The sequence below is a fragment of the Caloenas nicobarica genome, chromosome 28 (genome assembly GCF_036013445.1).
Source record: "Caloenas nicobarica isolate bCalNic1 chromosome 28, bCalNic1.hap1, whole genome shotgun sequence".
Lineage (NCBI taxonomy): Eukaryota > Metazoa > Chordata > Aves > Columbiformes > Columbidae > Caloenas > Caloenas nicobarica.
The window spans coordinates 3096009-3110526 of NC_088272.1; the positions used below are offsets into that span (position 1 = coordinate 3096009).

At 51.2% G+C, this 14518-nt stretch overlaps 1 protein-coding gene across 1 annotated transcript; it reads left to right on the forward strand.

Annotated features, from left to right (window-relative positions):
* The first annotated feature begins 255 nt into the window (after positions 1-255).
* LOC135999377 (olfactory receptor 14J1-like) lies at positions 256-1170 on the forward strand. Its single transcript, XM_065652933.1, has one exon. It carries the CDS (start codon positions 256-258, stop codon positions 1168-1170), a length of 915 nt encoding a protein of 304 aa, XP_065509005.1.
* Positions 1171-14518: the final 13348 nt, after the last annotated feature.

Genomic DNA, 14518 nt, shown 5'->3' on the forward strand with positions numbered 1-14518 from the left:
CTGAAACCCAGGACTGGCCCCGGCCCCACCCCATCACACAGGGTCAGGCTGACTCCTCAAGAGCCCCTGGGCAGAGACCCTGCTCTTCATTGCACACTCGTCACGCACCGACGAGGGCTCCAGCCAGGACGTTCTCCTGGAAAAAGAAAAGGGTCTCTTTGTGGGAGGGTCTGTGGGAAATGGTTTTGGTTTTTCTCATCTAAACCATCACTGTCTTTACCTCCTTGCACAGGTCCTCATGCCCACAGGCAGCAAATGTCCAACAGCAGCTCCATCACCCAGTTCCTCCTCCTGGCGTTCACAGACACACGGGAGCTGCAGCTCTTGCACTTCTGGCTCTTCCTGGGCATCTACCTGGCTGCCCTCCTGGGCAACGGCCTCATCATCACCACCATAGCCTGTGACCAGCACCTCCACACCCCCATGTACTTCTTCCTCCTCAACCTCGCCCTCCTGGACCTGGGCTCCATCTCTATCACTGTGCCCAAATCCATGGCCAGCTCTCTCTGGGATACCAGGGTCATTTCCTTTGCAGGATGTGCTGCCCAGGTCTTCTTTGTAGGTTTCTTATTTGGTGCAGAGTATTCTCTTCTCACCATCATGTCCTACGACCGCTACGTTGCCATCTGCAAACCCCTGCACTACGGGACCCTCCTGGGCAGCAGAGCTTGTGTCCACATGGCAGCAGCTGCCTGGGCCAGTGGGTTTCTCAATGCTCTGCTGCACACGGCCAATACATTTTCACTGCCACTCTGCCATGGTAATACTGTGAACCAGTTCTTCTGTGAAATCTCCCAGATCCTCAAGCTCTCCTGCTCAAACTCCTACCTCAGGGAATTTGGGCTTCTTGTGGTTAGTCTCTCAGTAATATTTGGGTGTTTTATTTTCATTCTTTTCTCGTATGTGCAGATCTTCAGGGCCGTGCTGAGGATCCCCTCTGAGCAGGGACGGCACAAAGCCTTTGCCACATGCCTCCCTCACCTGGCCGTGGTCTCCCTGTTTGTCAGCACTGCCATGTTTGCCTACCTGAAGCCCCCCTCCGTCTCCTCCCCATCCCTGGACCTGGTGGTGTCTGTTCTGTACTCAGTGGTGCCTCCAGCACTGAACCCCCTCATCTACAGCATGAGGAACCAGGAGCTCAAGGATGCCCTGTGGAAACTCATATCTTAGTGTTTTCTGAAGCAATAAACTTCTCATCTGCTTCTACATAGCAATTTTAATGTAATTGGTTACAGGTCCAGTCTCTCATCTGTATTTTCTGTTGTTATTAGCCTTTTTTAAAATTGTGATAACATTTTCATCCCCTTTCTAATTCACTGTCTGCTTTTGTTTTATAACCACTGGCTATGTAAATGAGGAGCCATGATCTGTGTGTATTGAAACAAAATAAAGCATCCTGTCGTGACTTCATATTCACTATATCCTTCCTGCAAGGCCTTTTGGAGCTGCAGGGACAGCTCCTGTGTGCATGGGAGGAGGGGAAAAGAGTCCAGCCTGGCAGCACTGCCAGGGAGCACCAGCACTTGGCCTTCCAGAGCTGTTCTCGTTCCACTCCCACACTCTCCTTCTCATCCCTTCTGTTCGTGCAAGGCCTGAGTGCTCTGGCAGTCTGGTCACCGTCCTGCTGTGTGTGAGTCCTGTGAGCGCAGGCAGGGACAGGCCATGGGCACTGCTGTGACAGAGCTGGCCTCCGTAAAAGGACTTCTATAAAGAAGAGTGATCTCCTCAGGGCAGTGCCGGAAGGCTTAGGTCATCTTCAAGTTTCTGTCAAGAACATGCACAAGAAGGTGGCCACAGATGCAAACACCAGTGTCCAGCTGCACAGTGTGTGTGTGCAGGGCTGGGCACACAGCAGTGTCCTCTCACAGCCAGGCCTCCTGCCAGAGACCTGCAGGACCAGCAGAGCAGGGGCTGGGCTGTGCCCGTGTGCACTGGACACCCCGCGGAAGCTGCCCCAGGGCATCGTCATGGACTGGCCCCTCACAACCAACATTTCCTCTCTCCCCAGCTCAGAGAGGTTCTTTGTCCTTCCATGGAGGGACACTGAATGAGTATTTCAGCTGTTCATGTTGCATCATACGGATGAGATGTGAGCATGCACATCATGCATGAGAGGTGAGATGAACCCGAGTCAGCAGAAACGCCACGAGCTATTCCTGTGCGTTCCATTTTGGCCTGTAGGACAGACAGGGTCTTGAGGTCATTTCTCGTTGGGAGTAACATCCCATGGAAACTGCCTAAATGCAGCACCGGTTGCGCTTCCTTTAACCAATGTCCCTGTGTCCATTCCTCATGACGTGGGACATCTCAGATGAGTGCAGAGCAGGGTGACACACCACAGGGCTGAGGTGTCTCCCGTCCCTCGGGAGTGGCAACAGGAGGCCAGAGGGACACTGTGACTCCTGCCTCTGTGTGCGAAAGGGACAGACTCTGTCTCTGAACATCCCTGGGTGCATAAGGAGTCCACGAGGCCGCCTCAGATGTGGACACCTGACAGAACCTGACATTTCTGTGTGTGACTCCAGGAACAAACCCCACTGGCCCAGGCAGATCAATCTCACGTGCTCCTGTCTGCTATGTCATCCTTACCTGTGAGTCTGAATTGTGGTCTGAAACCTGCCAGAGCAATCAGAGGGGTTCTGAGGTCCTTGGAAAAGGCAGTTGTCAAACCTGTCTTCAAGAAGGGCAGGAATGAAAACTGTGAGAATTACAGCCTGGTCAGCCTGTGTCCTTCCATGGGAAGGGAATGGGACAAGTCCTCCTGCAGCCATGTCCAGGCACTTGGAAAACAAGAAAGGGATTGCTGAACCCAAATGGACAGGGAAAGAAAGGCATGTTGTGCACATAGAATTTCACAAGGTGTCAGACATGGTTTCCCATGGTATCCTTATAATGCGATTGGTTTTCTGTGGGCTCAAGAAGTGAATGCTGGGTGGGAAGCTGGCTGGATGATGAAGCCCAAATGTCACCAGTGGTACAAAGCCCCCCCTGCAGTCAGTTACCAGTGGAATCCCTCAGGGACCAGCACTTGGGCCAGCACTGGTGAATGTCTTTATTCTCCCCCTGAATGAGGTGACGGAGTGAACCTTCAGCTCCTTTGTGGATGGTGCAAAGCTGGGCAGAGGCCTTGGACAACCTCACCTGGTTCACCCTGCCCTGAGCAGGACAGTGAGACAAGAGGATGTTCAAACCTGAGTTAGTCTGTGATTCAAGGAATCTTTCCCTTGGAAAGGTTTTGGAAGACAGAATAGTTGGAGGAACAAGACAAAAAAAAAGGAAAAAAGAGGCAGAGGTGGAGACCTAAAAGGTGTCAACAGAAACATAGCAGTTCCTGTGAAGAATGTTTCTCTACTCAAATTGTTAGCAGGAAATCTCTAATCAGCTCCCCAAACTCCCTGTTTTGCTCATTGGCCCCCTGGGATTTACATCACATTTCTTTACATCAGATTCTGCACGGAAGTTTGCACCTGATTGTTACAGGTTCTTTGCAGGAATTACTTCATGTTTCCTTAGAGAACCGGATTAAATAGGCACTGGGGAATTTTTAATTAGAGGAAACAAAGAAAGGAGAAAAAAAAGAAAACACAATAGAACTTAATGATGTTTCTCAGTTCTATGGTTAAATTAAGTAGTTTCCAGTGAGGTCCATTGCCATAATTGAGTCGCCTATAGGGAGTACGACAGCAACTGCTGAAAGACTTTACCTGCCTGAAGCTCAAAGCAGGGAGAGAGCTGAGAGGCTCTGAACGAGCAAAGAGTGAGAGGAGGAAGAACCTCTGGGGAGCAATGGAAAGTGCAAATGTCCAGACAGGCTTCTGAAGAGATGACTTCAGACATGGTGAGCTGAATAAGGACAGGTAGAAACTCCTGGATGTTCAGGGGGATTAAATACACAGCATGATAGACAGAATTGTGGCAATGCAAGCACAGGGAAAGGTCAATGTTTCAACTCCCACACTACATACGCATTCTGAAAATTCATATTTTCGCAGTATAGAAATTAAACAGACATTTTATTGGAAATATTGAATCATTTCATCTGAGAAAAAAAGAGTGTGGGGTTTTTTGTTCTTGTTGTTGTTTTTGGTTTGATTTGGTTTTGAGGGGAGTTCTCAGGTTTTCGGGCTGAGCTCCATGGTCTCACTATAAGCACCCAGTGCAAACCTCGAGAGGCCCTAGTATACCTGAGGTGTTTGCCTGGACTGGCAGGTATCAGACAAGACTGATAAAGACATGTCGCTTCCATCATTTACATCTAGTATTCAAGACTTCTGTGCTTAATTAGAAAAGTTTCAGCACTGTAGGCAAAGAGGCAGGTACATGAAGAGCACTGAGAAGAAGTGATAGAAGAATTATCCAGTTGATATCATGGAATCATAGAATCATTTCAGTGGAAAGAGACCCTCAGGATCATCGAGTCTAACCATAACCTGACTCGAGCACTAAACCACCTCCCTTAAGAACCTCATCTAAACTCCTTTTAAACACCTACAGGGATGGTGACCCCGTGACTTCCCTGGGCAGCCTGTTCCAATGCCCGACAACCGTTTCCAAGAAGAATTTTTTCCTAATATCCAATCTAAAGCTCCCCTGGCACAACTTGAGGCCATTTCCTCTTGTCCTATCACTTGCTACTCAGGAGAAGACACAAACACCCTCCCTGCTCCAACCTCCTATCAGGCCGTTATAGACAGTGACAAGGTCTCCCCTCAGCCTCCTTTTCTCCAGGCTAAACAGCCCCAGCTCTCTCAGCCGCTCCTCCTAAGACTTCTTCTCCAGCTTCTTCACCAGCTCCGTTGCCCTTCTCTGAACTTGCTCCAGAACGTAAAGGTCTTTCCTATAGTGAGGGGCCCAAAACTGAACACAGGATTCCAGGTGGGGCCTCACCAGCACTGAGGACAAGGGGATGATCACTGCCCTGGTACTGCTGGCTGTGCTATTCTTGGTGCACGTCAGGATGCTGGTGGCCTTTTTGGCCACCTGGGCACACGCTGGCTCCTGTTCAGCTGCTGTCAGTCAACACCCGCAGATCCCTTTCTGTCGGTCAGCTTTCCAGCCACTCTTCCCTGAGCCCGGAGCCTTCATGGGGTTGTTGTGACCCGAGTGCAGGACCTGGGACTTGGCCTTGTTGAGACTCAGACAACTGGCCTCAACCCATCAATCCAGCTTGTCCAGATCCCTCTGTATGGCCTTCCTACCCTCCAGCAGATCAACACTCCTTCCCTGCTGTGCTGTGCTTTACTTGGTGGCCAAAATAGCTTTGAGAACACGCTGACATTTTTGTTGTTGCTGAGCAGTGCTGGGACAGCCTCAAGACCTTCTGTGTTTCTCAGTCTGCCCCAAAAACAAGAGGGCTGGATGTGGCTAAAGGCTGGGAGGGGACCAAGCCAGGACAGCTGACCCCAACTGACCAAAGAGATATTCCACACCATATGGCATCATGGTCAGCAACCTCATACAATTGTTCTCAGTCCATCATTTCATCCGGTCCAGATCCCTCTGTGTGGCCTTCCCACCCTCCAGCAGATCAACACTCCCACCCAATTTGGTGTCACCTGCAAGCTTACTGAGGGTGCACTCGATCCCCTCGTCCAGATCATTGACAAAGAGGTTAAACAGAACTGGCCCTATACTGAGACCTGGGGAACATGACTCATGACCGGCCGCCAACTGGGTTTGTCTCCATTCACCATAGCTCTTTGGGCCCGGCCCTCCAGCCAGTTCTTTATCCATCACAGATACACCATCCAGGCCATGAGCTGCAGCTTCTCCAGGAGATGCTGTGGGATACGATATCAAAGGCTTTACTGAAGTCTAAGTGCACAACATCCACAGCCTGTGTGGCAGAATTTCCCTCATCTGCTAAGCCGGTCACCTTGTCACAGGAGGAGATCAGGTTGGTCAGGCAGGACCTGCCTTTCATAAAGCCATGCTGATTGGGCCCGATTGCTCGTCTCGTATGTGTGACCTCCCAGTCCCTTTCCCAGCCCTGTTCCTGCTGTTGGCCTGTCCCCTGCAGGGGCACAAGTGACTCACAGTCCCCTCCACAGCCATTGGCTTCCTACTGGACTATGAGTTCCTGAGACACAGCTGAGCACATGACATCGTACCCAGCCATCACCCTCCTTGTGCTCCAGTGTGTGAGCAGAGAAAACTAAGCTGCTTTCATCATCATCCCTTCAAGCAGGGAACCCAACCCGTTAGGCTTCTTGTGGTCTTTTACTTGACCAGAAAGAAGTCACCTCACCATGATCTCCTCAATCCTAGGACTGCTGCTGGCCTTCCAGCTTCTCTGACAGACATGACCATGTTCCTGCTGCTGTCCCATCATGTACTCAGGTGGGATGGACATGACAGCCCGTCTCCAAGGCCTGTTCCTGGGTAGGGGCTGTGGGTACTTTGGCAGGGGTTCTTTCCCCGCCACGTTCCTGCTGCTGGGCTGTCACCTCCAGAGACAGAACTGACCCCACAGTCCCCTTCACAGCCACATGCTGCTTACTGGATTAGGAGTTACCGAGACACAACTGACCTCAATACCACACCCATCCATCCTCCTCCATAGCACCCAGGACCCAACCAAGACTGAAGTGTGTTCTACATGGTCCTACACCTTCCCTCTTTCCCACAGGCCCTAGACACCTATCTCGCTTCCTCACATTTTTTCAAATTTGTCAAATATATTTCCTACTAACAATGTGAGTGAAAAGCACTCCTCACTGGAACTGCTGTATTTATTTTAACACTTCTATATCTCCACTTCTGACTTTTTTTTTTTACTATTCTTCTACCTATTCTCTTTCCAGAAACATCTCCAAGTCAAAAATTATTTCAAATCACGGAATACCTCAGGTTTGAAGAGAGCCCTTGTCTCACTCATCTTACTCTCCTGCTCAGGGCAGGGTGAACCAGGGGAGGTTGCTCGAGGCCTCCTCCCAGGTTTGCGTCATCCACAAAGGCACTGAAAGTGTACTGTGTTACATCATAGAAGGGGAGAATAAAGACATTCAACAGTGTTGGCCCAAGTGCTAGTCACTGAGAGGTGACACTAGTAACTGGTTGCATGGAGGACTTTGTACCACTGGTGATATTTGGGCTTGATGGTTCAGTCGACTTCCCAGCCAGCATCCACTTCTTGAGCCCCATCAGCACCACTCTGCCCAGAAGGAGACCATGTCTGAGGCCTTGCAAACACCCTGTACACAACATGTCTTTCTTTCTCGTGTCCATTTGGGTTCAGCAATCCCTTCCTTGTCCTTCACGTTCCTGGAAATGGCTGCAGGAGGACATGTCCCATCCCCTTCCCAGGGAGGGAGGTAGGGTGGCCAGCCTGTTATTCTCTCAGTTCCTGTTTGTGCTCTTCTTGAAGATGGGTTTGAGGTCTGCATTTTCTAAGGACCCCAGATCCATTCTGGTTTCTACAGCACTTTTGAGAGCACAATATGGAATCACGGGCAAGGGCGACATAGCAGACTGGAGGACTTCCAATGAGCCTGTTCAAGGCAGCTGAGATGAATCTCACTGGGCCACTGGGGTTTGTTCCTGGAGTCACACACAGAAATGTCAGGGTTCCATCAAGCATCCATATCTGAGCTGGCCTCATCGGCTTCTCATGGACCCAGGGATGCTCAGAGCCTGTTCCTTTTCAACACAGAGGCAGGATTCACAGTGTCCCTATGGGCTCCTGCTGCCACTCCCAAAGGACAGGAGACACCTCAGCCCTGTGGTGTGTCACCCTGCTCTGCACTCATCTGAGATGTCCCATGTCATGAGGAATGGACACAGGGACTTCAGTTCAAGGAAGAAGATCCCAGCGGGTGTTTTACTGTGGGCTGTTACTCCTGATGTGAGGTGACCTCGAGACAATGTCTGTCCAACAGGCCTTCATGGAACTCCCAGGAATAGCTGACGGTGTTTCTGCTAACTTGGGTTCAACTCACCTCACCTACATGATGCGCATGCTCACATCTCATCTGTACAATGCAAACACGGACTTCTGACTTCAGGAACAAATTCTCCAATTTGATATGACAGCCCAGTACTGGAAATGGAGGTTGTGAGGGGCCAGTCCATGACGATGCCCTGGGGCAGCTTCCGCGGGGTGTCCAGTGCACAGGGGCACAGCCCAGCCCCTGCTCTGCTGGTCCTGCAGGTCTCTGGCAGGAGGCCTGGCTGTGAGAGGACACTGCTGTGTGCCCAGCCCTGCACACACACACTGTGCAGCTGTACCCTGGTGTTTGCATCTGCATGTCACTTCAGCATGTTCTACAGAGAAGCTTGGAAGAAGAGCTATACCTTCAGGCCCTGCCCATAGGAGATTACCTTCATTATGGAAAGGCTGTTCTGAGGCAGCTCTGTCACAGCAGTGCCCATGGCCTGTCCCTGCCTGCGCTCACAGGACTGACACACAGCAGGACGGTGACCAGGCTGCCAGAGCACTCAGGCCTTGCACCAACACAAGGGATGAGAAGGAGAGTGTGGGAGTGGAACGAGAACAGCTCTGGAAGGCCAAGCGCTGGTGCTCCCTGGCAGTGCTGCCAAGCGAGAGCTCTTTCCCCTTCCACCCATGCACACAGGAACTGTCCCTGCAGCTCCAAACAGGCCTTGCAGGAAGGACATAGTGAAAAACAAGTCACTACAGGAATGTTTATTTTGTTTAAGAGAAAAGGAGAGCACGGCTCCTCATTTACACAGCCAGTGGTTATAAAAGAAAAGCAGAAAGAGAATTAGAAAGGGCATGACAACACTAAAACAATAAAAAACCAAGCAATAACAGAAAATCCAGATGACAGGCTGGTCCTGCAATTAGCTACATTAAAACTCTTATGTAGAAGCAGATGGGCAGTTTATTGCTTCAGAAAACAGTAAGATATGAGTTTCCACAGGGCATCCTTGAGCTCCTGGTTCCTCATGCTGTAGATGAGGGGGTTCACTGCTGGAGGCACCACCGAGTAAAGAACAGATCCTCAGCACGGCCCTCAAGATCTGCACATAGGACAGCACGATGAACACAAAGCAGCCAAAAGTTAAACAGACAGTACATAAAAGAAGCCAAACTTCCCTGAGGTAGGCATCTGAGCAGGAGAGCTTGAGGATCTGGGGGATTTCACAGAAGAACTGGTCCAGGGCATTGCCCTTGCACAGTGGCAGTGAAAATGTATTGGCCGTGTGCAGCAGAGCATTGAGAAACCCACTGGCCCAGGCAGCTGCTGCCACGTGGACACAAGCTCTGCTGCCCAGGAGGGTCCCGTAGTGCAGGGGTTTGCAGATGGCAACGTAGCGGTCGTAGGACATGATGGTGAGAAGATAAAACTCTGCTGCAATGAAAAAGACAAACAGAAAGACCTGGGCAGTGCATCCCATATAAGAAATGGCCCTGGTATCCCACAGAGAGTTGGCCATGTATTTGGGCACAGTCATGGAGATGGAACACAAGTCAAGAAGGGCGAGGTTGAGCAGGAAGAAGTACATGGGGGTGTGGAGGTGCTGGTCACAGGCTATGGTGGTGATGATGAGGCCGTTGCCCAGGAGGGCAGCCAGGTAGATGCCCAGGAAGAGCCAGAAGTGCAAGAGCTGCAGCTCCCGTGTGTCTGAGAACGCCAGGAGGAGGAACTGGCTGATGGAGCTGCTGTTGGACATTTGTTGTTTCTTGCCGTGGGGACTCTCTTCCAAAAAGGAAATGACATCTTAAAATCAGGACATACTCCTCTGCGCAAAGCCACTCCATTTTTCATTCACACCCAGCCCCATTTGAAATGCATTTCGTTTCTCTGCTATGTGCTGGCTGAGTGTGCTGTGAGGAGCAGGACCTCTGCCCGTCTGGGGCCCAGCAGCCAGCTTTGCTCGGCTGCAGTGGGGACATGGGAGCTGGTTTGAGAGCTCTGATGTTCACAAGCAATGTCATATGTTATGCACTGTTCATGAAAAACTTCAATATCTGCTCTCATGACACTTAAGAGCATGGGCTGCAGAGCGGAGGCTTAGTATGTCATTATTATGATTTTTTCCATGTTTTTAATTTTCCACCATCACATCTCATGACTGGATTTTTGTAGGGGTTGAAATCCTCATATATATGACTGAAAATGTGAAGCGTCTTGAGACAGGACAGGCAAAAGGGCTCATCTCTCTGTGGCTCAGTGCAGAGTCAGGAGAGCAGCTTTTACCCATTTGCCCTGTGCTTTCACTTGTGCTGCCTTAAAAACAACTTCATAAACAATCCTCTCTTTAAAAGAAAACCCAAAACTGGACTCGTACTGGAGCAGGGAGCCCTGTTTGAAAGGGCAGATCTGCAAATTCTTCTCTGCCCCAGCCCAGAGGTGGAGATGTGATGGAGAGAGCAGGACACGACCCCTCTCCCAGAGAAGCAAAGGACTCTGGCAGGAGAGTGCGGACCCCAAGGAAAGGCTCAGCACTCCTGGCATCCTACAGCAGAGCTGGGCCTTTCTGGGTCAGCTGGTGAGCCCAGCAGGACAGGCAGAGCAGAGTCAGGGCTCCTGGAGATGGGATGTGCTAAAGGGACAGTCCGATCATTGCCCAGCAGACAACCCCCAGCAGCCACCTGCAGAGCAGGAGCAGAAGAGCTCCTGACCAGCCCCTGCTCTGCTGCCTGGAGCTGTCCCTGCCTGCAGCTGTGTCTCTGTGCCCAGGTCTCCTCCTGTCAGTGTCACAGACCCCATCCCAGCTGCTGTGTGCTCAGCTGTGCCCTGCAGACCCCTCCCAGCAGCCGGCACTGCCCAGGGGCAGCTCTGTGTGGGCCGGCTCTGATGGGAACATCAGACCAACAATAATGAGCATGGAAAAGTGATCCTGATCCTGTCTGGAAGCCAGGGTGTGTTGATTTCTGATACTCACAGGTTTATTCACCTCTAAGAGAAATGCATCTGGAATTTCAGTGCCTCCTCCTGAACTGAGACATTAATTTCTGTGTCCCATTGGCCACATAGACAATGCAGAGTATGAGATTGTTAGAATAAGATACTTCCCTTTCACAAAGCCCTTGTCTTATTGTGCTTCTTTAAAAGCCTCCTGAGAATGTCCTTTAGTGAACTGGAGCTGTGAACAGCCCTGACCCATGCAGCCCCCATTCTATTGCACGACCCTGTCCTACCAGATACTGCTCCTTCCCCCCACAGCTTCTCCCCACAGCCCCGTGGGGATCTCCCCGGGCAGGCTGAGCGCTGACCCTGGCAGGTGGCAGAGTCCCTGCCCCGGCACAGCCCTGGGGTGCAGGGACGCTGCTCTGCAGGACAGCCCTGGGCACCCCTCCCTGCAAAACCATCTGCTTTGATTTTCAAAATTGCTGAACAAAGTTCCCCTCCATAGGAATCCCACAAGCTGTGGCTGATCCAGCTTCAGGAGATGCCTCCAGGAGCTACAGCTGCATTGCCCTGCACCCAGAGACTTACCATGGCAAGGGTTGCAAAGATTTCTCCTCCAGTGAGCTCTCAGTCATCCTCCCCATCCTGACCACCTTCCATCTCTCTCTGCCTTGCTCATCTCCCTGAGATCCCCAGGCAGAGCCCTCAGCCCTGCTGCGCTTTGCAGAGGAGTTGCTCCTGGGCAGAGCTGTCTCTCTGCAGTGCTGCCGCTTGCCATGAGCTCCCTCTGTCCCAGGAGCCCAGCCCAGCTCAGCAGCACAGGAGCAGCCCAAGGCACTTTAATGACCCCTCTGGTGGGTTTGGTGCTGAGGCTATGAACTTCAGACTCTGGAGGAAGCTGAAGAAACCTCTCAAGAAGTCCAAGTCAGATTCAAACTCCAAAGTTTCTTGTAATGTTAATGGGTCCCACTGAGGGAACCTACTGAGAAACCATCCCTAGGGTCTAGTCAGAGAAAAAACTGCAAGCAGTGATGACAGGTCAGGAAAAGCAAAGTAAAGGTGGCTCTAATGCTGAGCAAACCTGGTTGAGTTTCATTAACCAAAGGGCCAAGCCCTGACCCCCAGCCCTGGGAAGGCAGATCCTGTCCCTCCCACGTTGCCCAGGGCCCTTCCTGGGACAGTGTGATGTGGGGCTGTGCAAGGCCAAGGGCAGGACTATGGTCCCACACCTCCCAGGTTCCTGGCTGGGGACAAGGAGGCCATGAGGCCCCTGTGCTGTAAGGACAAGGTGTCTCCTCACAGGCATCAGAGCTGGAGACAACAGCCACAGCCAAGGGGAGAAGAAGCTCCAGCTGTTAGTGTTTACATGCAGACGGTTTATCCTGATGAGAGCGTCTATCCCAAGATAACATCATGAGGAGTTACAGGACACTACGAATATCACCTGCAGGAGAAACTTTGCGGTCTTCTGGGGCTAGTGCTCGTAATGCCAGAGGTCTGGACTTAGAGGGGAAGTTTCCCTTCATGTGGGAGAACATCAGGAATGTGTGGAGCTCTGCCTGGGGACAGAGAATATCAGCTGAAAGTTGAGGAGTCAGCGTGAGAGGGCAGAACAACATGGGCAATGTTGTGGTGGGTGGACATCAGCTACTGACTCACTGATGAGGAAGAGGAATTAGATGAGGCCTCCTCCAGACAAATGAAAGAAGCCTCATGTTTCCAGGCAGTGTCCTCATGGCAAACCTAAGATATCCCAATATCTGCAAGGTACCAGCCATGCAGGAGGGGTTTGGAGCTCATGGACAACATCTTCCTGACACGGGTGACTGAGGAGTCAGTGAGGTGAGGTGCCCTGTGGGACTTCACACTTACAAACCAGAAAGGGTTGGTCAGGGATGGAACAGTCAGGGCTGGGAAAGTGGAGTTGAGGCTCCTGGAAGATGATAACAAGGCAAAGAGCAGGATTTCAGGAGGGCAGGCTTTGGCCTGCTGAAGGACCTACTTGGGTCCTATGGGATATGACCTTGGTGATTGCAGTGATTTTTCTCTCACATTTCCTCCCTCCTCTCTCCCACCTGCTGTTGTGCAGTGTTTTTTACTCTTTCTCAAATACAATATCACAGAGGTGCTGCCAGCATCCCTGAGTGGCTCAGATTTGTCAAGGAGTGGGTCCATCTTGGAGCCAGCTCATATCGGCTCTGTCTGACATCAAACTCCTGTTGTCTTCCCAGAGAGGTGACAACTGTAGGACACCCACACTCACCCCAGTTCCAAGACTTTGCCATGTAAACCCGGTAGATGGTGACAATGTGTTGGGTGTTGCAAACTACTTGACCATGGAGAAGAAATGGAAAAGATCTTCTGTCAGCAACCTGAGGAAGCCTCAAGTCAATGAGTAGGTTCCTATGGGGAACTGTCATTGCCCTGATATTCACTGGCCAGGCAAATTGGCAGGTGCCAACGGTCCAGAGGATCTTGGGACAACTTCTTAACGTGGCTGCCTGGTGGGCCAACAAGGGTGATGCTCACCTGGATCTGGAACTGGGAGACAAAGAAGAGCTGGTGAGGGATGTGCACATCAGTGTCCACCTTGGCTGTGGTGACCAGGCAACAGTGGGATTCCAGGCACCAGAGGGGAGGGAGGAAGGCCAGCAGCAGAGCACAGGCTGGTGGGCTCCAGAGGAGAAGACACGGACATACTGGGGGATGGTGGCCAATAAAGGTGGTGACATGGAAGTAGGTCTGAAGGGTGAAGGAGCTCAGGAAATCCGAGAAGCCTTAAAGGACACCTTGCTCCAAGCACAAGAATGATCTCTCCGAGTACCCATGAAAAGAAGACTTTATGTCATGAGGCTGCTTGTCTGAACTGACAGAGCTCCAGGGCAAAAAGGCAGCACATGGGAGGTGGAAGCAGGTCAAGCTGTAAAGGAGGAATTTAGAATCCTTGTCCATGGATGTGGGGATGATGTCAAAGCTGCCCTGGACTTGATACCTGCAGGGGAGGCTGAGGGCAGCAAGATGAGCTGACATTGCTTCCTTACAGTAAAAGAATAGACAGGGCGAACATGGGCCTGCTGCTGAACTTTGTAAGAGTAGTATCAGACAGGACTGAGGTACTTCACAGCTTCTTTGCCTCCATCTCCACCAGCAAGGTCTCCTGGGACTTTGTTCCTGAAGGCAGGAGTCTGGAGAACAGCCAGGAGTGGATGGGGCTCAAGTCAGGAGTTACCTGAGCAAACTCAGACACCATTACAGAAAAGGAGATGGGTCACTTGACCGGCTCCCTGAACACAAGTATCGCTGTCCTGTGGCACCTGAGATTCCCAGGAACTCCCACCTCTGGGTCCAGAGTTGTGTGATTCCTCTTGAGGTGTCCTGGCCTGTCTCCTTACTCAAGTGGTGCATCAGGCACCCACTTTTCTGACACATTCAGTCTTTATCAGGAGATTCTCTAGATCATTATTGGAGATTGTTGATACCAGCTGTTCTGGAAATGAGGGCATTGGGAGGGGGATGGAAATATAAGAAATTTGTCTTTATTACTGTTTATTATGGAAATGCTCACTGTTTGGCTACGGTTCTGAAATCTGTCTAATCATCCACACCAGACTTGTCGCCTTTAGGCAAGTGCTGCAGAGCGCCTTGGCTTGTATGCGCATTTTGGCTGTTAATGAGCCCTCTGCTGCCATGGTCCTGAACTG